Below are 27228 nucleotides of genomic sequence, written 5' to 3'. Positions count from 1 at the left end.
CTGTTTGTAGGATATATACTAATTATTATTATTATTATTATTATTATTACCTACTACTATTTTATTATTATTAGGAAAATAAAATAAAACTCGCATACGAGAAAAAAAAATGTTAACCCTCGTCAAAATCTGCCCATTAACCGAAATGAATTCTGTGCGTGTGTGAGTGTATACGATACGACTCCCAAAATGGGTTCCTCCGCACGTCGTTATCCGTTTATAAATCGGAGTTTTATTACTCCTGTCAAACATCTGTTAGGTATGTATATATATATAATATATAACATATATGTATGTATGTGTGTGTGTAATATACGTACTCATACAGTTGGAGAACGGATTAAAATAAATGCGTGTATATATACATATTTTCAAAGTCATAAAATTAATATATTGGTGTTGTGGCCCGAGAAATTGCTCGTCTAGTCGTCTTGTCGTCATGTCAAACTATATTTATATACAGTATATAGAATTAAAGACACATATAATATTATATATGTGACGTGCAGCCGAAAAATATGATGTAGTCCAGTATAGGTCCACATGTGTCGTATTTTTTTATTTTTTTTTGAAATTCGCTATAAGACAAAATACTTACACTTTTATACGCTTAAGCTATAACATATTTTATGTATTATATAGTATTCCTGCACCCGGCTACACAGGGAATTTATATCTTGATATATATGGCGGGAACATATTATATTGAGGAGTATATGGGATTTAACCACCTCGAAAAAAAACAAAAATACACAATTTTTTAGTTATATATTATAAATTTTAATTTATAAACCAAATTGGTTATGAGTTATAACTATTGTCTATTATGACTTTTAACCCCCCCCCCCCACCTCCTTGAAATTGTATTCAGTACTTATATCGTATACTCGTATACCATGCCTGAAAGAAGGGTTAAAAATTACAATTCTTATGCAATGATGGATGATATTATGCTCGGATAAGTCAAAACAGCAGTTGGATGTTTTTGTATCCAAAATACGTAATAGCATTATTTTCATCATAAGAATTTATTTATTTTTATTTTTATATTTATAAAATTAGTAAGAGACGATATTTTAACAAAGATGTTTGAAGATTGATTACGGGATAATTGGTCGTTCCGAAATTCTATTTATTGGGTCAACAAAATGTTACATTCAAGATCGATACAGTAGCATCAAACCAGGACGTTATATGGTTTGACCATAATTCTTTTGCAATTTCATTCCATCGAAGGTGCTTCATATTCTTTGATTGAATTTAAGTGGGTACATTATGCAAATCTATATTTTTGTATTCTATATAGTATATATTTGTCCAAGTAAATGAAAAAAAGGCGGGTAAGTCATGGATGTCGCTCTGTTGTACAGTAGGTTACAAGTGGGTTACTGTAATGGATGGAATTAAATTTGAATCCAATGATATTATATCATTGTATACGAAAAACGATTCTGAGCGAAGACGGTTTATCTATCTAGGATATATTATAGATTATGAAAAATCAAATCTTAGATTTAAAATAAAATTTTTTTATGAATTTCTACCATAAAATAATTTGTGAATTTTCGTGATTTTTACGTATGTTGTCAAAATTCAAACTTTGAATGCTTGTAAATAAAAATTGTGTCTATATTTTTATTTTATTTTTCACCTGCTATTGTAAAAATATGTTAGGCGCCTTGATATTAAATTTTCAAATCTTAGATATAAAAGGAAAATTTTTTATGAATTTCTAGCATAAAATAATTTATGAATTTTTGTGATTTTTACGTATGTTGTCAAAATTCAAACTTTAAATCCTTGTAAAAAAAAATTGTGACTGAATTTATTTTATTTTTTAACTGCTATTGTTAAAATGTGTTAGAAGCCTTGTATTAAATTTTCAAGCTTTTCTACCGAACAAATACATTTTTATCGATATTAATTTTAAAGAAACTAATAATGTTCGAAAATTTCAAATGCCTATGAATAGTTCAATTTAAGTCGAAATTTTTGAAAATTGCACGGTGGATAGAATATACTTATATAAACATTCGGTGAAAATTTCATGTATCTATGGTCATTTGTTTTAATAAGTTACATCAAAAACCAAAATCGATTTTGTCGAAAAATGAGTGTGCGTAAAATTTCCCGTTTTTCCCTTAATTTTTAGTTTGTTTTCTCGATTATTTAGAAAAGTATTAAGAATTTTTCACTTTTGACCCCCCCCCCCCCCCCCCAAAGTACCAACTAGATTCACTTTCTGATCGAACGAGGTACTGAAGTCAAAAATCGAAGCACTTTTATTGCCCCAAAACGTGATGACAGACACAAAAAAAAAACACACACATCATGGTAATATCAATACATTCATCGCTCCGCTCAGAATCTAAAAAATGTTGACGCCTGAAGAGAAATAATATATATATATATAGATAGCTGGAAATAAAATTTAGTAAGATTCGTTTTTGAAGCAAAAAACTGATAACAAAATTATGAATAAATATTAAACATTGTTATTTTTATTTTCTACAAACAATAATTTCAATTTATCAGTATCCATTAGGCCTGTGGTTTTCAACCTGGTAGTCGTGAAAAATAATTTGGAGGTCCTCAGTGTTGTTGGTGGCGCCATCGCCAGACTTTTAGTATCAGGTGGGCCAGGCTGAGGCCAATAATTTACATTAAACAGTCTCCTATAGTCTTCGATGAAATAGAAAACATAAGATTGATAATGAAAACAGAAAGGTTAGGGTAATATTCAATAGACTCCGCATCGGCCACACCCGTCTAACATATAGATACCTCAAGAAAAAAAAAACAGAAAGCAAGGTAAGTATAATTATTATGGGACTGAACTTTTACAGTAAATTAATTAACCACATATTCACAGAAATGTAGAATGTCCCCAAATACACGGTCGAAATATAGCAACCTCAACATAGGTACCCAAAACGTTAGATGCAGCACTCAGGCTCGATGTGGACACTACACTACACTAATATTAAAGTTTTTTAAGTAGTTCAACCAATAACAATAAACAAAAAAACAATTGTAACTTATGGCCATTACCACTGATGTTAATAAAAAAAAAAACTTGATTTAAACTTATGTAGATTATTATGATGTAAACCTCTATAATGATCAATAATAATATATTAAAGAGTCAGTTATTATAATCATATATATTTTTAAGTAATGGTTATTATATTTCAAAAAATATATTTATTATTTTTCCAAGTATTCAGACTTAAAACTGTTTAATTTGATTATTAATTTACATAGATATGTTTCTTATATTATTATCACCTTTTATTGCTCATTACTACTATTTCATCTATTACAAAAAATAAACAATAAATATAATTGAAGAACATGATAGATTTAAAGTTCAGAAAGTTACGAGGTATACTATAATATCTTATATATCTAAATGGCTAAATGAAACAAATTACGATGAAGAAGACCCAATAAAGGTATATTTATTTCGGAATTTTTACTATTTTAAACCGAGAATATTTTAAATATTTATATTGCATATATATATCCCCTGCCCGTTTAAGGGACCATTTGATTCTCAAGGGTGAATAGTAGACGCCTACACTGTGGTTGTGTTTGAAATTCAAACGGTTGAGAAACAAAAATGATTGTTTTTACATACGTCACCATCGCGTATATTAGGCAAGAAAATACCTAATAATATTGCATTAAAATATTACAATAATTTTTTACCGATTGTGTCAAAGCGCAAGTTTACATATTCGAAACATAATCATTGATTGATAAATTACTATGCCCTGCATTCTGAAACATAACTTTATAATATCTTTACATAATTTAATTAGAATTTATATTATATTATATTAGTTACACCATAATGCACATGTGTAGTATAAAACTCGGCGTACGCACACAAATGGGAAACAGGTGCGCAGATTATTATACGTTTATATTATTATTGTCACAATATAGTGTAATTACTAATTAGTGAGTATTAGACAAGAATTAAACAATAAATAAATGCATTTTAATGCGTATTATTTATTTATGTATAGTTTAATAGTCATTATTATCATACAATTTTTGACAGTAACCGGTATTCCACATTATATTCTTATATAGTGGTTGAGCTTTATATATAACTGCAGCTGGGGCCTATCTCCTAGGCCTCTTTAATATAGAAAAAAACTTCGCAGACAAAACTCGACCTGCATTTAAACGAGTAGAAATACCAGAGGTGTACAATGTACAACAGAGAAGATGTTACAATATAATATATATACATATTATTATATACAAATGGCCGTGCAATCGTTATTATATATTATATTATTATTGTCCGATTAGAATTTGTGCGAAAAGATTTCCTTACAAGTATACATATTATACTACTTATACATTTTATACATTTTATATATATGATGTGTACGCTTATAGACTATAATAGTCGTACCTGCGAAGTGGAAGATCACCGCTCGGCGTGCAGAATCTTTTTTACGTCGTCGAGCGAAAGATTTTATTAGTTTCCGAGAAACGATGATGCGGACAGACAAAACGACATTTCTTATATTCACGACAATATAATATATAAATACGAGCCGGCGTGGATAGAGATAATAATAAAATGTTCGTATAGGGTAAAATTATTATACGTACCTACTGTATATATACCTACGACGTGTGTGTGTACGCGGCGAATAAAAGAAGATGCCCCAAAGAAAAGCGTTTTGTTTTCGCTTCGACAAGAAGTTCTCAAACGTGGTGTCCGTCCGTTAAAATTAAACAATGTCGTCAAAACATAATATAGACAGTACCATCGAACACGATTCGCACGAAGAATATAATATAATAATCTATATATATGTGTGTGTGTGTGTATGTATGTGTGTTTGTGTTTGTCACGTTTATATATATAAACCATATAGGCCACTATAGTATGTATGTATATATAATATACAAATAATTCAGCCACCGTTCACGCCGTCGTTTCGGGAAGGCCACTTGAAGAGACCGGATGTTTATTAAAACCATGGTATAACGATAATAATATTACTACCGTCATGTATCGTGCTTCAGTCCGAAAATCATTATCTCGAGTGTGAGTTTAGAATTTATATGATAATTAGGTAGGCGTACTTCTCGAATTATATTAAAATACGTAATATCATTATGCACGTTGGTATTTATAATATAATTTTTAACTGCACGGTTACGAATCCGGAATCACTATATAACTTATTGATTAATTAATATTATTGATTTAAGCCTTAATAAGTATAGTGTTTTTACAAGATCCGGCTTTTTTTCTGAGGGACATCTCTGAAAACATCAAAGTAAAGGTCAAAGTCGAACAGTTTCTATATTAAAAATATTACAATCATAAATATCGTTTATTCACGCTCTGTTTGATTGAAACATATTTACTTTTTTTACACTTCTGTGTGGGTTAACCCTAAGTTGTCTGCTCAAACGGGGATGGGGATAAGATTTAGGTTTTGAAATGCTGGTCAATCGGGTATTATTACCGAATCCTTACGCTGATTTTTAAACATCACCCGACTATTTTTTCGACTAAAAATATTACTATTGCAGTAGACGCTCAACCTGAGCACATAAGTTATTTTGTTAAATGGATTTATCTACTGTAATATACCATATTATGTACTATACCATAAATTATATATTCAGTTTAAAAATTGAATGGGCTATTCGTGTTTGATTTGATATGTTTTTGACAATTATTAATATGAATAATTTGTTTACAAGCTATATAATACTCGCGGTTTAACCGGAATTCTACAAATAATTGGCGAGTGCTTTCGAGTTATTAATCGTTCCCGGTTTAGTGTGCATACAGGTACTTAAATAGGAACCCCTGTTTGAAAAAAAGGGTTTCACGAAGACGTTAATGACAAACACGAAAAATAAAAAAAAACATAAATATCAATGTAAAACCAATATAATTATGTATAGTACCTATATGGTTGTGCATTTTGTTGTATTCGATGCATTCGATAAAAAAATATATAAATATATTCTGTGTATATTAACAACGAGAATGAAATAATAACAGTATTGTAATTAGATTTATTCCGTCTCTGTTAATTTTTTCATCGTCACGAACCACCGCGAGTATTATTGTGTATAATATAATATGTTGTATGTATTATTATGGCCGCTATACAGCGGCTACTCGGAAACGGACGTTTTTGTCAAAAGAACTTTGAAGAGGAGGAAGAACTGGAAGAAGAGAAGGGGAAGTGAAGTGAACCCGAATAATAATGATTCTTTATAGTTTATTGTATGACGGAGCACGAGAAATATAAATATACACCAACCAAAAAAAAAGTGCGTGCCCGTCTTTTGGGTCTTTTTTTTTAACGGTTTTTGATTCACTATACATCCACATAATAATATATATTTTAATATTATATAGGAATAATAATAATTATACATTATAATAATATACAGAAAGACGAGTGAACACAACTGTAGTTTGTATATATATACTATAGACGTGTATATAGATATAGGTACGAGCGTCGTAGTCTCTTTGATTATAATCATAATAATAATAGTACATAAAAAAAACGTGTGTACGTCGTCGGTAAAGCAGTTTCACGCGCGCGTTATTATAATATATATTATATTATATCGTATTCGAATTGGGTCACCGAGGATTGGAATAAATATAATATAATGTGTACAAACTATATACATATCATTGATATTAGTAATATATATCATAATGTAATATTATAATATATACCACTCCGATCGGAGGCCGGAAATACAGTGACACTATTTCTATAGAAAACGAAAATCGTCACCCTACTCGACCGGCTGGGCGGCAAGTGCGCGAAACCTGCACCGATACGGTGGCGTGGGAGAATGTTTAATTTGTATACCATCCGCATGTATGAGATGAAAAAAAAAACGTAGACATGATCTATATATATGATATTATGATATGTTTATCTATATCGTAGATAGTACTTATTTTTATGGGCTACAAGTGGAAATGATTTCCATCTTTCTTCCGCCGTACGTGCCTATAATATACATTATAGAAAAGCTGAAGAGAAAAACACGAGTTTGGCAGACAAAAATAATATATATTATAATTGATACCTAAGGAGATTTCATTTCCCAAACCCAAAGTACTCACATAGAATTCGTACTCTCACGCAAACCACCGACGGTCTCCACGACGCCATAAATATAAATTTATATATTGTATGTATTATATATATAATATGCCCAGTGTACGCGTCAAATGACGACGACAAAACAGTAAAAATCATTTTTTTCATTTCGAAGGCGCGTATATGTGATACATATTATAAATATAAGCGTTGCGGACATGTGCGAGACGGTGCAGCGACAGCTATAGTGTACATAATATATAATAATGTGTGTGTGTGTGTGTGTAGTGGATGTGCGTTGCACCTAACCCTTCACAGTTCACGCGTTGCACACATACACACACACACACACACGCTCATAATATGTATAATATAACTAAGTAGTAGTGGTGGTGGAGGTCGTGGTGGAGGTGGCTGCACAGGTGCGCGTTTCTATATGCGTGTAAACTATATGAATACATGTATATATATATATATACTATATATACATATTATATATACTATATATATACATATATGTACGAGGCGGAAGGCTCCCGTCTTACGCAATCCGAATCACTGCAGCGTGTTTATAGCGTGGAGAGGAAGCTGGCGGCGGCCGCCCGATACCCGTCGTCATACTATATAATATTATTATTATTATTATTACTACAGCTACTATACGGGAGGAAGAAGAGATGGGTTTTTTTCTTCTTCTTCTTCTCACCACCTGCCCGCTTTTCCCACGCTTCTCTCGCGCACACTCACCGCGCCGCCGCCTCGGCGCTCGTCGCTCATCGCCGCCACCGCGCGTATATATTATATACACAATACGCACACGCACACACACACACACACACACACACACACACACACACACACACACACACACGAAAACTATATATCGTTCGCCCTTCTCGTTGCCCGCCGCCACACCAGATGGCCTCCGCCCCGTAATTAAATCGGACACACACCATCTGCACACACACATACACAACCCTTAATCACGATGATAAGTGCGTGTGTGTACATGTGTTTAGGCGAGCGCGTTAATCTCCTGGCCACGATCTCCCGAGTCCAGCTTCGTACGTCTCTCTGGTCCAAGTGCGTATATATAGATATTAAACGCATATATATGTATAATAAATATAATATATAATAGATATGATATGAGCTCGGTATGGATTGCGCGTCGGTCCGCTTCGCTCGAGTTTTCGCGTCCCGTGTCGTATGTCGCATTATACATATTATGAAATACACGTGGGAACATGTGACATTCTACACTCGGCGTGACGTATTTAGAGTATACATAGGCCAAACACTCAGTAGGGGTGGTGAAGGGATGCTCGGTGGTCAGTACAAGTTGATCCGGTGTGGGTGCGAAATCCTAAGTCCCACGAAAGGGTGCCTGCGGTGGCACTAGCGCAGATTAAATATATTTAAACAATCATGTTTATAAGTAAATAAATAAATAGCATTTAAATGGTTATCTAAGTATTTTTTTTTATATTTTACTGGAATTTTCGTAATGGCAGCAATAATATACTAGTAGGGGGAAATGTGGGTCGATGATCTGCTGCAAAAAACACCTCTCTTTTTCATGAGATGTCCTGAGAGATGCCCCAGAGAGAAAAGTCCAGATAAGAATATGTTTATACACATATGTTGTATGTAATATAATATATAGGTGTTTATAATTTGATCAAGCATCATATTTATCACAGAATACTTTGCTTTTTTCTCATCAATCAATGTAAAAGTATATACTTAAATGTTTTCATTGTGCTTATTTTAATCGTACGAAAATCATAGCACATAATTATTAATAATTGCTAACCTAGGAATCGATTTTGTTATAAAATCTATTATTTTTTTTTAAATTTATTGTTAATTTGATCTAGAATTTATAATACAATATATTATTATTTATTACTTTATTAGATAATTTAAACTGTTACGTATTCTTTAGTGAATTATTTAATTGTAAATATAGTTATAGAGCTTTTAAATTATGGATCGGAATACCATAAGCCCATAGCAATGCGCGCCGTGGTTTATGCGGCGACAGCGCTACACCACGTATATGAAACAGGTCTCCAGTTGAGCCAATGTTTCTTTTCGTACTTACGAATAAGTTTTTTTGCGTTCTCTCAGAGTTTATCCAAAAGACTAAACACTTAAACACAACTTTTATTTTCAGATTTTAAAAATTACAATAACAAAATTCTTAAATTTTTTATTTTTTGTTATCAATATCATGTTAATATTTATTTAATTTATACTTCATATAATTTTTCAAGGGTGGGGGGGGGTGGCAAGTGTTCTGTCTTCCCCCCTAACGGGTGTCAATGGCCAAACAATTTGCATTACAAAATGTATGGGACTAATATTTCCATTAGGTGGACGGACATTTTTCTGGCATTATGTTATGTCTATATATTTTTCACACCACCATAAACATTTCAAAACATTTAATTTATTATCTTCATCATTATAATTATTCAAGGATGGTGAAGTTAATGACATGCGAACACCTTTCAACATTTAAGTGAGTAGTGACACGTCAACAATTTGATAAACTGAGTTTGACTGCGAGCTTTGTTTTATATATTTATTTTTATTTTTTTATAACTAGAAAATTGTACAATCTATAAAATAATGATTTACAATAAGCAGAAATAATCTAAGAATTCAATTGAAAAGATAAAATTATAGGGATTAAGTAACAAACAGTAAATTAAATACAATTTCAATTATTTACATCAGTTCGGACAGGAGACTTGAGTAAAGAAGCCATCCATTGATGGTACTTCATGTTTATTTTATATAATTGATTTTTTTTTTTTTTTAATTTAGTTTGTCAACAGAATATCAATATTGGTTTTATAAACGCCGGAATGGAGAAAATAACGCAATTTTTTGATACCTGCAGGCTGCAGATAAAAAAATGTTTTCTATCCTTAATATAACTTAAAATTCTGAGTTTCTTAAATCAATATATTATATTTTATGTTATTGCCAATCGTCTAATTTTTAGAAACTTTCAGTAGGTTAATAAAATTGTAAATTGGTATGTACCTACAATAATAAGTATTTGCCGAAATTGTTTTTATTATTACGTATATCTCGAAATTGCATCGATATTGCCATTCGAATCTCGCAAACTGTTCATTGGAAACTCACGAGTAGCGTTATGAATAGATTTTTATCAATCTTCACGCTCACGCCTTTAGCAGACGTGTTGTGCACATCGTTACGGTTAAATAAATATATTTTTTAGAGTGTGAATGGGAAAAATTAATTTTTTTTTTACTTTTATTTTTTGTTTCTAATTCAATTCGGATGAATATAATATGTTTCTTTTCATATTTATTATTATAGTATGTTTTATTACAATACCTCGTTCCTCGTCTAGGTATTACAATATTATTATAGTTTATCAAACCGTTTATGTTTCCGTAGAAATGTGATATTAACAAAGTGTTATGACTATAACTTATGCGCAATAAAGTTTCTTAGAATTTTTTTCATATCATTTCGTATTTGTTTTTTAACATTGCTTTCGTGAAGTTATAATAGAGACAAAATAATTTTTTATTACATCATATAATATTCATGGGGACTGAGAAGTTCAAAAATATGTTCATCGCTAAACGAACTGTGCCATGTTCATGAGTCATGACTTAGGAAGTTAGGGCCAAGATCGTTTCAGCATTTTCATCCGTTTTTATTTTATATAATATAATATTATACCTGATAGATATGAAATATCTTAAGCTCCAGATAAAACCTTCTGACTAAAACTATCGAAATATGTTTAAAAATCATACTTAACTAACTGAGCAGTGAGCTCAGAGCATACTTTAGAATTTATGAATATAAAAATAATTTCGTGTATTGTAATGTTTGAGCATGTGGGCTCATTAATACTGCATTTGATTAGAATCGCTCGCGCAAATATAGTAATCAATCTTTTGACATATATTATCATAAATATAAGAAATCGAAATACGAAAAATCGTTTTAAATTTAGTCTCTGTTTAGAGTCTCCATTTAATATTGTATTTTAATTTACGACTATCTATCTAGTGTATCTTTAAATAGATCAGTATAGGAATCTTCATTATATTAGCATGATATTCGGAAGCGCATAATAATTAAAATTCGACCATCTACTCGTATATTAAAGTCATTTTTTCTACGATTTAAGCGTGAGGGGTTTATCATTTGAGATGATGTCTTTATAGTTTATACATTTTTAAAAAATCATTATCAATAGTTTTCAATCGCATAAAGTTTTTAGTAAAAGCCCGTTAATAAAATGAATTCTATAAAAGTTTTAACGTTTTTTTCTTGTTGTTACCACTTAATTTTGCCATACAAAATGAGTTTTCAAACAAATTAAACACCTGTTCTATATATATATATATATATATATATATAGTCAAGCTATGGCCAAATGTCTCTGTCGTGGATTTCAATGGTGACCTCAGACGCTGTACATGGCAGTGTTCCGGTTCAGTCTGTCGGACGCGATTCCGATTGCGTTATACACCATCCTAAAACGATAAAAAAAATTACAATAACAACAGAAATACATAACAATAAATGTTATATGAATAAGATAGTTGTAAACATGACAATGAATAAAAACAATTTTACATATCGAATAAAAGGGTGGGTGAATACTATTATTTGTTAACTACGTGTTCTCTCAAATTCCTCAGTGAACCGCTGATAGGCCTATTTAAATCAGACGCAGTAGAAAGAATAAACATTAAATATGATCCACTAAAATTGTACCTATACATATTTAGTGTCCTCTATATTTGTATATTGAAATTCTATTATAATACATCCTTTTTATTGGATACTGTTTATATACCTATACTTTTTCCTTTTGAATTATATTCATGAACATAACACATTTATATTTGAAAAATCGTTATAAAATCTAACGTAAAAATTATACAATGACTTGTTTATGATATATATATGGTAATTTTGAATGAATAAAATTTTGATTTATTTACTGACAAGAAATACATAAATGTTTATTCGATCTGCAGATGTATATCACGATTAGTCTGACGAGCTTTTCGATTCCCATTTTTTTTTTAGAATGTCAAAATATTAAACTACCTATATTTAATTGTATATAAAGTAAAATATATTAATCCAACTAAAATATGCGTTTAAAAATATTATGAAATATGAAGTTGTTAAAATTAGTATATTTTAATAATACTAATTATTATTGATATACCTATTTAAATTGACTTCAACAGACAACGACAATATTATGTTTTCAAATAATTTTTCAGTATGCTTATAATAGGTGTATTCCTACCGTATAGAATAATATGCATAATATACAGGTATATGATTTTTTTCAAAGAAGCATATAAAGATAAAATATAATCAACTATATAATTGTATAATAATTAATAACAAATCAATATTATATCAAATATTAATTATAACATATTAATAAGTGTGTTTAGATTTTCAATTATTTTGTTATTCTTAACTATAAATTATAATGCATAATTTATTGCACTTACAAATAACAAGAACAACTAGAAAATATCTCATTGAAATAGCGTGTTTTTATTATTTTGAATTACTGGAGCTATTATACTTAGGTAATTATAGTGATTAGCTAACGTTAATAAGATGACGGACTGTTTAATTATACAACTCCGACAACTATAGTGGATTATGAAAAAAGTAGATTATAGTCAACTAACTGTACTTGATATTAAAATTTACTTGAATATTTTATTAGCTTATAGAAATAACACCGATTTAATTTATGTACTCGTAATAACACCTAATAATGTCTTAATAATATAGTGGTTACAATCGAATTCTCAAAGATGTGATTTGGGTACTATAGTGAGTAATAATATTATATATACATATATGTATTATGTATTTATTATAAGATTGCAGTAGGTAATTTCGTAATTTAGTAAAGTTAGATTTAGATTTCTATATATATGTATATATAAATGAACTGTTAATCACCCGTGTCCAAGTTGTTATATAGATTATAAAGTGCTGACAATTTAGTACGTCATAAATATTATGTTTCTTGGATTTTTTTAAAGATATTTTACGTTTATAATTTATATAAATATAAACAATTTACATTGTCTGACCATGAAGAAAGATCATATTGATATGCGTAATTTAAAATATTGTTTTTATACTTTTACTAGGTACTATTTACTCATATATTAATTTATTATTTTAATAATACAATATTTTTAGATTTTAGATTATGATTTCTACAGTCATTTATTTTTTCTTTGAACATGAATATTATAAAAACAACAGGTACTATAACTACTTTTTGATTAAATTTTTTCATTTAAAATCCAAGTACAATAAAATATAATTAGTTAAGTATTTTTATGAGTAAGCAGATAAGTAGTAAGTTTGATTATTTTTTTTTTTTAGATTTATTTTATTCTACCACATACCTATTTTATTTCCAAGTACTTCCTGTTACTCATCGATGTTATTGAAGCTGAATGATAAATAATGGGACTCAAGTTTTTTTTTCAAATTCCATTAGTGTTGATCATTAGCTATACTTATTGGAAAACTAATAATCCGTGAAAAATTAGGAATGCACATGATACAGAATACCTAACATAAAAGGACGTATAATTAACAAAACTTCGGTTAAAATTCGTACACATTTTAGTGTGTTTACTTGGTTAAATATGTATCAGATTATTATTAGTAATTCATACAATATAGAAGGTATGTTAATTGATAATATATAATAGTTATAATAATTGAGATGTTGGTTCATAAAATAATGGCACACTAGTAGAAACTTATTAAACATACAAATTCTATTTACGTTTCAAATTTTACTATTTTTATACTTCGCAAAATGTATTATCTATGATAATGATACAAATTACATTAACGGTAGTCTAAGGTATTATTCCAAATTCAATACAGTATTCGGAGTTCAATAAAAATTTTAAGTATCTAGACTTATTTTAACATACATTTCCCAAAAGTATTCTGCATTTCTGAATAACTACTATTTAAAATATTTTTTTTAAATAGTATTTTATTCGTATAAAAAATATTTTTATTTACAATAATTAAAACAATTATTGTTTTCCTGGAAATGTTTAAAATATTATACACATTTTATACCATATTTACTTAGAAAAAATAAAAAGTATTAGGAATATTTTTCATAAGTATTCAAGTATACATTTCAAATATTCTTTAAAAGTATTTTACCCAATTCTGATTAAAGTGAATCAATTCGTTCACTTTTTACATATGCAAACCAAATTATTTTCCCTAACACTTTTATGGATTCCTATGGATCGTAAAGAAACTGGTTTCCAGAATCGAAATTGGATGTGTAGTAATGACTAATGAGGGTTTAAAAGAACTGACCAGTTGGCCGTGACGGAGAAATCGGGAAAGCGAACTAGAAAATGTCGTTTGTGGTGTCTTGCTGCAGGTGAACGCGGACGTATAGAATTACGGTTGTTTGTAAACATATATTATAAGGAAAAGCTTTTACCACTGCTAAATGCTAATATACCTACTGATTATTAATTATATTAACCATGTACCACCCTTGGAAACTTACACATCTTTGACGTATTAAAAAAGCACAAAAACATTTTTAGGGGTAGATAATTTTTAAGTATTTAGTCAAAATTTGAACTGTAAATGCTTATAAAAAAAATGTGTAACTATATATTTCTTTTATTTTTCAAATTCTATTGTAAAACTATTTTAGGAGCCTTGTATTAAATTTTCAAATCTTAGGTATAAAAGGAAAATTTTTTATGAATTTCTAGGATAAAATAATTTAGATAAAATTAAAATTTGAATACATGTAAAAAAAAAAATGTGGCTATACATTTATTTTATTTTTCAACTGCTATTGTAAAAATATTCAAAATTCAAAATTTGAACTGTAAATGCTTATAAAAAAAATGTGTGACTATATATTTATTTTATTTTTCAAATTCTATTGTAAAACTATTTTAGGAGCCTTGTATTAAATTTTCAAATCATAGGTATAAAAGGAAAATTTTTTATGAATTTCTAGGATAAAACAATTTACGAATTTTTGTGATTTTTACGTATGTTGTCAAAATTAAAATTTGAATACATGTAAAAAAAAAATGTGGCTATACATTTATTTTATTTTTCAACTGCTATTGTAAAAATATATTATGAGCCTTGTATTAAATTCTCAAATCTTAGAATTAAAAAGAAAAACTTTTATGAATTTCGATCTAAGATAATTTGAAAATTGCCATAATTTTTACGTATTAAGTCAATATTTGAACTTCAAATATTAATTTAAAAAAATTGTGCCTATGTATTCTCATAATTTTTTAATCACTATAAAAATAACCTATGAGCAACTTTGTATTAAATTTTCAAGGATTTTGATAGGGCCAAAAAGTTTTTATCGACACTTCAAAAAAAATTTTCAACAAATTGAAAATTTCAGTCGTCTATAAATATCTCAAAAAAAGTCAAAATATTTTGAAAATTAAATCATATAAAAAAAATGCCAATCCTAATAACTGGTAAAATTTTCAAGTATCTAGGACTTATACTTTTTGAATAATAACAAATATTTAAAATTGTTTCAGGATAAATCGTTATGCTATTTCGTAAAAATTTAAAATTCAAACGCACCTAAATTTTTCGTATGATGATGCTTCGAGTTTTCTCTATAGCTACTTGAAGAAAAACTTATGGAAAACATAGTGCTGTATTTTTAATCCTTAGTTATAAACACAAACAATTTTATGATTTTTCGACTTCAAAATTATTTGCAAATTTTCGCGTTTTCGACAGATTTCGTAAAAATTTGAACTATAAACGCTTATAGAAAAAAATTGTGACTAACGATTTTTAATTTTTTTTAGCTACAACAATAAAAACTCATAAAGAACTTTGTATTAAATTTTCAAGTTTTTTTGGTGATCCAATATTTTGTTATCGACACTTCAAAAAAAAATGCTCATAAAATTTGATAATTTTAAGTATTTGAAAATATGTCCCTAACGTACACTTTAGGATTCCAAAAATCAAAATTAAAATAAATGTTTTGTTTTAAAATAGAAAAATAAAGTAAACTGCATAATAATCATATAAGTCTTATACTTAGACTTAAAATAAGTGTTAGATTCTAAGACCAACAACTTAATTATCGTTCCTGTGCATATCTTCAGTGTTAGAATTTTGGTCATAGTATAATTATAGGCTATATATGTCGTGACGGGTGGATAATACTAATATAATATAATACTGAGAATGATTCAGCCTTCAGGAGGTGTTAGCTACATCTAATAACATAAATGTCGGTCGAGCATCAATGCCTTCGCGTTTACAGTTCTCTGCACGTGACTACGAGAGTCGGTGATTCGTTTTTTACTGACCGCATCGGAGTATATACCTGCAGATATGCTAATTTTTTATACAATTTACAACGTTAATTATCGTTTCTTACGCGTCAAAAATTAAAATACGCAATTCATTCATAATACAATATTTTCTATAGGTTTTAGTCGACGCGTGCGTTTATTTACCTATTTTTTTATTATATCAATCCGTAGAGTTTTCAGTGTGTTTATGTTCCTATATAGTATAGTGTTTATGTCATTACGATGTACGTATATAGGTACGAGATGAACGATTTGTTGAAATTAAACGTTATATATGTATAGGGTGAAAAGTTGAGGAAGATAAGAATATTATAAGTACGAGTATATTATGTTTGAGTTATCTGTTATATAATATAATACGTACTATTTACAGGATGTAAAATATGAAGTAACCGATGCATCGTAAGTACCTATTCGTAATAAGTAAATAATATTGCCGTATTGTGAGACCATCGCACCAGATAAAACCATTGAAGGTATACATATATACTGTTACATAAAGTCGTCGGAAAATATGTAGATCAAAAAATAGATGATTATTGTTTACATTTTTGTAATGCGTATCTACTTTTCGTAAAGATGAAAATGGATATTGTGAGCACAGATCGGGAATTCGATGTGTAGGATAGGTTTTAAGCGTACTTCGTCGTTGAGTTAATCACATCGTCACAATATTATAGATAACTAATAAATTAAATTTGAGTTCATAATAATAAGCAAGTTTGTGTAAAATATTAGAAAACGATCCTGGATGATAAAGGCTTGAAGAAAACGGTTTATTTGTCAGCATCTGTTTCCAAAGTAAAGCTTATATGTTATAAATATCACAATTACTTTATTATTGGAAGCAATTTTTGTTTTTCCGTATAGGTTGAACTAATATTCGAAAAAAAAAATCTCGTATGAGTAAGGTTTAGTTTAAAAGAAATAAATATACCGGTAACGTAATGTATAGATCGTTATAAATAAGACCGTATATAGTATCAAAAAAGCGCCATCAAAATAATATTAAAACTTTTTTATATTTAAATAATTATTATAAAATGTATATGAGATAGAAAAAATTCAAATTTATATTTTCTTCTATTAATGGCTATTGAACTACGATAAAAACGATGAATTATTGTAAATAAATTCATAATTTTTTGTTTAAATATATCCGTACCTAGCGTTTGAAATAATAACTTATAAGACAATTCATAAAAACTATGTATGATAATATGTATTATTGATATTTTTAAAATTAATATAAAGGTAACTTACCAGGAAATTTGTATTACATTTTTAAGTTTCATCGGGTTGGTTTTTTTTTTTTTAATTAAGAAAGTATGTGAATTTTTGACAGTAAAACAGTTTGCAAATTTTCATAATATTACCAAATATTATAGTTCTTATAAATTTAATAGTTTAAATTTCTATAAAAATAAGTTTTGGCTTATAAGAAACTATTTGTATTATATTTTCAAGATTTTTAACCGAGAATCAACAAAATTAAAATTTTAAATGTCTATTAAAAAAAAAGAATAAAACTGATGTTGCTAAAATAAATATTCCCAGTTTTTCACTGGATATTGTTAGTTTTTCGCAATAATCAAAAAGACACTTCTGTATAAATCAATTTATTATTTCCAGAAACTACTCTGTGCATAAATATTCAGCTCCAAAGTGTAATAACGGACACAAAAAACATATATGTATATTGTATTTAGAACGTATATTATTATATTATGTATTTATTGTTATAGTAAATATACCCCCAGGCCACAGAAACCCAACCCTATAAGATGTTTTCAGTTTTGTACATGGGCCGCCATTAATATATCATAAGATGGCACGTATTTCCGGTAAGGTATACCTACGTGCATTTTGCAATAATATTATTTTTAAAAGTGATTCCTTTTAAGTTTCGGAAAAGTGCATGGTACATTATTATAAACATGAAAAGAAAATTGACAGTTTTTTTGATGGGTATGCGCCCCTTAGTGGGGTAATAATATAATACGAATATAATCCACCCTTATAATAATATAATAAAAGGTGTGTCTATGTATGACTGTACGGCCAAACAATAACAAAATCCAACAATAACAGTAACATTTTCTTCTAAAGGCAAAAATAGATAAATGATTTTCAAAAATTGTAAATTCATTATTTTACTTAACTTAATTAGATTTTATAATATGTTCAAAACTGCTGACGATTAAAACTAATAATCAACGTAAAATTGGCTACCTGCATTCTCTATGTTGAATGCGCAAAAAAATATTAAAAAAAAATTAAGCAAAATTTGATATGTACACCCGTATAGGTTCTTAAAAATTTTACCAACATTGTTCACCGATTGTTTTTGTAAATCTACTTGTTTGAGAAATCTAAATAATATATTTATCTTTGTGTAGGTGAATCTTTAAAATATGATTCTGCAGTCTTAGGCGCCAATTATGTTTAGGCATACCATCGTTAAAATTAATAAAACCAATTAATAAGATGAGAGTAATAATTATAATACATTTTATTTAACAAAAATATAAATAGTTCATATTATTATATTACAATAATTACAAAATCTATATATGAATATTAATTAATGTAGGTTTAGATGACAATTAAAGACTTGGTACTACACTACTACTGAACCAATTACAACCAGATTTCGCGCACATGTTTTTTGAGACTGGGGTGGTGTTTATAACTTCGTTTCTTAACCACTTTAACGGTTATAGCTAGGATGACTCACACGTGAATTTCGTTTTTTCTCACGGAATTAAAATAATATTTTCTTCATAACATTTAGGGTTGCCCTTAGTTACTGTTCACATGTTTGTAACTTATAGGCTCAAAAATTAATCAACCTAATTTGACGAAAATTTCAAAAACTGACCTTAAAAAAATCAGAAAAATGTATAGTATAATTTAAATTACGTTTAAAAATATATTGAGTACTCCATTGGATCTGACATAGATGGATTTTCCAGTGGAATTAAATCACAGCACAAAGTACGATACCGAACTGATTTGTTAGTTGGCACTATAACACTAAAACCCATATAAAAAATCATATTTAATATATTTAAACACAATGTATAAATAAATTTATACACTTTGACATAATTTTATATTTTTTCAAGTTGAAAAGTGTTTTACAGCTATGGTACGTATGTAATAAAGTAAAATAATAATAAAAATAGATAATTATAATAATATTTGTAAAAAATTAAGCTTTCCATTAGTAAATTTCTAAAAATTTGTATTGATAATTTGAATTTGTAATGCTATATTAGTGTATAACCTATAAAAAAAAATAGTGAAGTCAATTTAGCATAATTTGATGACATTTGTATTATATCGTGGACAAGTTTTTCATATTATTTCTTGTTGCTAGGTATATCGTTATATCCATACATTATTTATTTGTTTAATTTTTTTACTTTGTCCTAGTTCAAACACTTCCGATACCACCATTTATTTTCCAATTTTTGATTATAGGAATTTGTGATCATTTTTTGTTATTTTTTTTTTCACATTTTATTATTTTATGTGCTGAATTATTAGGTTTCATATTTACAATTTATGAGCAAGAAAAGTATATTAGCAAAAGATTTTCAGTGATTACATTTCTTGGGGCGTCATATTAATATATTATAATGCTGTATGTTATACACATAACCATATTTATTTTTCTAAAATTCATTAAAAAACATAAGTCATTATAGCAGATGAAATGTCATTATCCGAAATCATCAAGTTGATAAAAAGCTTAGACTTACAAACACTAACAATTTCAAAAATAATTGAAAAAAAGAAAGTAGAAATTACGGAATTAAAAATTAGTCGTAATAGACTAAATACAAAAATACAAATACAAAGTTGACCAAAGCATTATTTATAAAAAAAAAAAAATAGGTGAAAACTAATATTTACAAATATTCTAGGTATGGTTAAAAAAAAGTTATTGAGTGAAATTAATAACATTGAGAAAACGATAAAAGAATACGAAGACGAATTCAGATATAAACTTTACTGCAACAAAAAAATGGCATCAAAGTTAAATATTCAATTTGAAGAAATACAAAAACTAGTGGGTAAGCTAAAATTCTAAAAAAGTACATAGATTTAAATTTGTGTACCAATGTGATTATTTTTTAAAAAACTTAAAACTACCATTTTTACTTTACATACTGCCCCATTTCATCCCCCCTTCTGATACTAAAAAGAAAATGATTTGCATATCTTTAATTTTTTTAATAGCTGAACAATATGACAAAACTGAGTTCATTGAACAACAAATGAAAATCATTAAAGATAAAGATGTCCACAAAAAAACAACACTGTTTTCAAAAGTATCATATCATTATCCATTGTATAATATATCTATACATGAATTATTATTAATGATATTTCTATTTTAGCTATTTACATATGTAAATAAATACTAATCAAATAATAAACAATAAGTTAAAATAATTTGCAGAGACTAGAAAAAGAAAAAGAAGATGAATACTACAAGTTCTTTTGCAAAACCTTGATGATTGATGATTTATTATCAAATAAAACTAATGCTTTAAAAGCAAAAAAGTTAACAGAGAAAAACAAAATATTAAACAAAAAATTTCATAGTTCTAAAAAAGTAAAAAAAAATCATTCTATATAGTAAAGTAATAATGAAAATAATTTACAGATTGAGCATATAAGATTTGAATTTGTTTATAAATAGGAAGTGAAAACAGTGCTGTACGAAATCGAACTTTTTAAATATCACTTCGTGAGGTATTTCGATGACACCTACGATAACGTGGATAAAACCAAAATACTTAAGGTTGGTTTATTATTATTAAAGTTTTGGTGCAAAAAAAATTATTAAGCATATAGCTAGGTACTTAAAGTTTATATTATATTGTTTTTTTTTTTTTAGAAAAGATAAAATATATAATCTGTAATTATTACATGTATACAATTACTAGAATTACTAGACGTTCTTGGAGGTGATTTGTGGCAGCTTGTAGAAATTTGTTGGAAGACAGAATAGCAGTATCGTTGGCAAAGGTAGCTAGAGTAGAATTATTTGAGCGTGGTATGTCGGAGGTAAAAAGATTATATAGCGTAGGAATGAGAATGCTGCCTTGGGGAGCCTCAGTATTTATAGGGTATAAAATTCGTTTTCACGGCGAACTTGGAATGATCTGTTTAAGAGAAAGGATTTTATGGTAAGAAAAAGAAGTGCGGGAAGAAAACGAATTTTGTACAGCAGACCCTTATGCCAAACCCAATCAAAGACTTCAGCCACATCTAAGAATAAGGCATTGCAATAGTGTTTGTTTTCTAAGGCAGATGAGATATTATTAATGATTGTGTATATGGTGCAGGGCAGAATAGTTGTTTCTAAAACCAAATTGGGTATTGGGAATTGTTTTTTTCTCCGTTATAATTTGGTTAATTCTTTTAAAGAGAATTTTTTCAAGGATTTTTGCTAGGGAGGGAAGGAAACTAATTGGGCGGTATGAGGAGGGAAGATTTGGTGGTTTACTTGGCTTATGGATTAATATTATGATTGATTTTTTCCACGTAGACGAGATATACGACAGGTGCATGATGGACTTAAATATGTGTGATAAATGTATGATTGCTTTTTTTGGAATATGTTTGATGATTCTATTAGTTATTAAATCATGGCCAGGAGATTTGTTATTGACAAAATGTTTGATAATATACTGAATTTCAGAGGGAGAGGTATGTTTTGTAGATAGAGACATAGGGAGGGTTTGGGATAAAGATGATTCGACGTGGAATGAGTGATCTGAATCAAGTATGTCTCGGCGGGGAGTGAATCTAGATTCTAGGGCAAAGGCAAATAAATTAGCTTTTTCTAAGTGAGAAATTGCTTAAGTATTGTCAGGGTAACGTACTAGAAGAGGAGAAATATTTTTTTGTTAAGTAAATTTTTCGTAGCTTTCCATAAAGAATTGTTAGTTGTTGAAAGGGAATTTATATAATTTTGATAATTGTCTGAATTAAATTTTCGAGGTGTATTTTTGAGAACAGAGGCAAGGTAATTGTAAGTTTTTTTATCACTAGGTAGGTGATGAGATCTCTGCCATCTAGAGCGAGCAAGACGTTTGGTGATAATTAATTGGGAGATGTGTTGGGGAAGTTGGGAAGTGGATTTTTGTGTAGTTGAAATAACTATAGAAGAGTCAAATGCAGCTTTTTGAATGTAATATAGTTAAAAATAAATAAATAAAACTGACTCATTTTAGATGATGCTTTAAGCTTAGATGATAATTTTATTTGGCGTAGGTAACATAAAAACTAACAAAAATCGTTTTCCGTATGCAATGATTTATCATTGAATACAAGTATAACACATCCATTATAATGAAATACTCAACAATATTGCTATACAGCAGAGCGATACCCACTTGTCCGCCATTTTTTATTACAGTTTAATTTTTACTACATTTTAGATAATAATGTTAACATTCAATCAAATAATTACTATTGGATATATGTGCTGTTGGAAATCAAATGCCAAAATACTAAAAAAAAATGCAGAACTCTGGACAGTGCACAATCCATGTGGAATGCCTATAAACTTAAATTTTTCGTTCAATCAGACAATTATATCTATTCCAATTGCAGATGTTGTTTGACTTGTGCCATTTATGTAATAAACCTTAAACAAATATACAATTACAAATAATTATAAAATCATGGGTTTAAGTGCCAAAATTAAGAATTTGTATAAAATATTATGCATTATTAATGCAAAAATAGGGGTTAACGTAATTGATTAATCTATACATGATTAAGTAGGATATTAAATTATTCAAGTTGGATATCCACTTGGTTATATAAATGGCCCCTATCTTATTCATTTTTAACCAAAAAACGTGACGATCGACCTATTCACACGCAAAATTTATCTCTACAGATCTAACCCATATGTACTCAGAAGGACCACTCGTATAATCACAATAATCACATTATTTTCTTCATTGGTGTATTTATAAATATTTACGTTACAAACATACACACACTCATATATTATATATACACACATATATCAAGGTGGCAATATTACCAACCCCTTGCTTATATTATATCTTTTCGGTATTTGAGTTATACAATATTATTTTTTACGTTGTGTACAAATAGTTTTGGTGGAGGGCATCTCCTGTATCTAACTTCGAATTTTTGTATTATAATACAATTTATATTTTATTTGATAATATAAAATGTAATAGTGGTGAGTAAATGTATTTAAAACCTTAAAACCTACAATACATGTCCTACGCGTGTCTTTATAACATTGTCTATTATCAAAAACTGCAATATTAGTCTACGTTGATCGCATCTAATAAGACATTTTAATATTATTACCTATTTATCTCTGCATTTCATCCAATGTAATATAAAATAGGAGAAATATTTAATTCATATTCATATTCGGTAGTTTTATTGTTTCAAAACAAATTAATACTTATCGAATACAGCAATGACAGTATTTTATTTTATTTTCAATATTCTGATTCATGATAAAACATGCAGCTCAATAATATTATGTTATTTGCGTTATTGTACATTCAATGACATTAATTTAAACATAATTGTTTTTTTTTCACGGGAAATAAATGAAAAAAAATATTTTTGGTGCTATATTGGTGTATTTATGTTTTAGTGGAAGTAACTCGGTTCACGTGCAAATAAAAATTGGAGTACCTCAATTTGTGAACTAATTAAGTTGAGATGAGCAATCCGCTTGTCTTTATAACATTGGATTAGCACTCAATAAATTGAATATTTTCGAACGTAGTTCAAACTATAATCTAAATTGTTCTGATATCTCCAAGGAAAATTGCTAGAATTTTCATCGAATTAGGTTGAGTAGTTTTTGCACCTATATGCTATAAATATACGTACAGTAAGTCAATAAATATAAGGGCAACCCCTAAGGGTTATTAGCAAAAGATTATTCAAATTTTGTGAGCAAAAGTGAAATTTACGCGTGACTGCATGAGCCACCCTATAGCAACCAATAATATAGTGGTTGAAAAACGAAGCTATTATTGACTACTTGACTACCAGATTCTCAGGAACATCTGTGCAAAATCTGGTTCTAATTGGTTCAGTAGTAATTTAGTAGCAAGTCTTTAACCTTCATCCAAACCTACATTAATTTATATTTATATACAGATATAAATAGAAAAATATATAGATTTAACATTATATATATATATATATATATAATATATATTATATATTAATATAATATTGTACCTTGTACCTACTATTTCCATTTTTGTTAAATAAAATGTATTATGCCTACCTACTTATTGGTTATTATTACTCTTAATTGTTTTATTTATTTTAAAAATAATTATTTTTATATCTAAGTATGCCTAATATTAATCACATAGAATACTGTGGAATTAGAAATATATTAGATAGATTTACAAAATCAATCGGTGGACAATGTTGGTAAATGTAAAAACCCATAGGTATACATATTAAATTTATTTTATTTTTATTTTAAAGAAGTATTTTTTGTGCATTCATTCAACATGAAGACGGGCAACCAATTTTACATAGATTATCATTTATCAATTTTTATCATTCATCAGTATTGAACATATATACCTAATAAAATAATAAAGATCTTTGAAATAGTGTACTGAATGAATTTACAATTGTTGAAAATAGTTTATCTGTTTTTGCCTTTAGAAGAAAAAGTGTCTATTGTTATTTATTTATTTATTTTTTTTTTTTTTTGGCTATACATTCATACATATAGGCACACCTTACTTATATTATATTATCATAAGGTTCGATTTTATTCGTATTATATTATTATCGAGCTATACTAGGGGTGTATCCGTCAAAAAAAAACTGTCAATTTCCTTTTCATGCTTTTAATATTATATATCATGCACTTTTCCAAAACTCAAAAAGAATCACTTTTATAAGCAGGATTACAGCAGTATACACGTATAGGTACTGTATGTAGGTACTTTATCCTATGTATACAATATAGCATATTATAGTCAAAGCACTAATTCATGTAGCAATCTAAAGCAATTTCCATTTTATAGTGAGCTCAGTCTAGTGCAGTCCATACATATCTGATACGTACAACATGATATACATTTTATTAACTAATAACAATAGTATTATATAATATACAGAATTAAATAATTAATATATAAACAAAATAAGCTACCTAGCTTACTGAGTGACACAAAAACAAAACTATATTGATGACGATTTCAAATAACTGAAACATATTCTAAAATATAACGGAATAGAAAACAATGTTAAATGTTCAAGCAATTTGGATTTTTAAACTCTGAGCATTTGCCAATGATGCATGAAACCAATTCCACGACAAACTAAATAGGTAACATGTTGTATTTCGTATTATATCGCTGTGATTTCAGTTTTTTTCTGTGTTGTTCTATTTTTCTAATCGAATCTGTTGATTCGTAAGGATTATTTAGTCCTTGGATAAAAAAACTTTCAAATAAAGGTTCTATACGATATTTTCCTTTCTTAGTCAGAGATTTTCACAAGTCACATAAATTAATTTTTTATTAACGTATTGAGGTTTATTATTAATTATAATATATAAAATTAAAATAAGCTAATCAAATAACATTGCATGCATATTTATTTTTATGAATTGATAGGATTTGCACTATTTGCAGTGACCAACTTGTTATCTAGCCATTTAGGTATAATTTTTATACAGTGAAAACTCTATAATATAATATATTATATATTTACAATAGATTAAAATTATATATGTTGTACATTAACTTAATGTTATTTACGTAATATAGAGTTTTTCGTTGTAACGAGTTTTCACTGTAATTTGTATATCAACATTAAAATCTATATGACACATTATGTGTATATATTCTATGCTACGGACTATAGGGTTATTAAAAGCGACATAATCTGGTTCATTCTATCAGTCCAGCGAGTTACCGAGTCCAAACGAATATGTACTATAATTACGTATTGGATTTCGTCTGCAGACTCGATCTCGGCTACACCAAACTACACTGCAATGTTTGGCAGTGAAATCAGTGAATTGGAGAACATCTCCGAGGCGTAACTGCAAAATCACGTCTTTCTACGCCCGCTTAGGCCATTTGGCTGCTTTATGGAAGCCTATTGAATCGAGGACAGTGACTAGATCTCAGGTGCATAAGACGTCGTCTACAATGCAATGTTTGGCACTTAACCGTAACATCTCTTCGAGGGACCGGTGAAATTTTGACAATGTAAACGTATATGATTAAGATCTAAGCACGTTTGATAGCTCTATGAAACAAAAAAGAGCCATGGTGGGGTGGTCGTCAGCCCCCCAGATACCTTCCAGTGTATACGTCATTACATATTATATGAACTATATGAAGTACCTATACATATATGTGTTGACTATTCACTTGCAGCTTATATTACTATAAACATTTTAATTTATATGTATTTAGAAGACATTTAAATAGGTTATACATTAAGTGGATATTACACCAAGTACACCAGCATGTGTGGTCTCCGTCTTACAAAATATGTAAAGTATAGCAAAAACAGTTTTGCGCGGAAAAGAACTGAGGAGGCTACAGTCATGACTCATGACTAAGAAACGTTAACTGAAACTAGTAAAATAC

The 27228-nt window shown here is 28.4% G+C and overlaps 1 protein-coding gene across 1 annotated transcript; it reads left to right on the top strand.

The window, feature by feature from the left end:
• Positions 1-20282: 20282 nt before the first annotated feature.
• On the top strand, positions 20283-26829 carry LOC149055874 (uncharacterized). The gene is made up of 7 exons (XM_089226965.1): positions 20283-20427; positions 20494-20643; positions 20810-20901; positions 21033-21188; positions 21276-21377; positions 23023-23202; positions 26593-26829. Exons 1-7 carry the CDS (start codon positions 20283-20285, stop codon positions 26827-26829), a joined length of 1062 nt encoding a protein of 353 aa, XP_089083091.1.
• Positions 26830-27228: the final 399 nt, after the last annotated feature.

Source organism: Diuraphis noxia, unplaced genomic scaffold (assembly GCF_037042655.1).
Source record: "Diuraphis noxia isolate RWA-SAM2 unplaced genomic scaffold, SU_Dnox_SAM2 contig0004, whole genome shotgun sequence".
Classification (NCBI taxonomy): Eukaryota; Metazoa; Arthropoda; class Insecta; order Hemiptera; family Aphididae; genus Diuraphis; species Diuraphis noxia.
Note: the sequence above shows the minus strand (reverse complement) of the source record. Positions and strands in the feature narration are given on the sequence as shown.

Coding starts and splice junctions, on each gene's coding strand:
- LOC149055874 (XM_089226965.1), top strand. CDS start 20,283: ATGTCATTATCCGAAATCATCAAGTTGATAAAAAGCTTAGACTTACAA. Junction 20,428..20,493: donor TACAAAAATACAAATACAAA/GTTGACCAAAGC, acceptor CAAATATTCTAG/GTATGGTTAAAAAAAAGTTA. Junction 20,902..21,032: donor AAACAACACTGTTTTCAAAA/GTATCATATCAT, acceptor AATAATTTGCAG/AGACTAGAAAAAGAAAAAGA.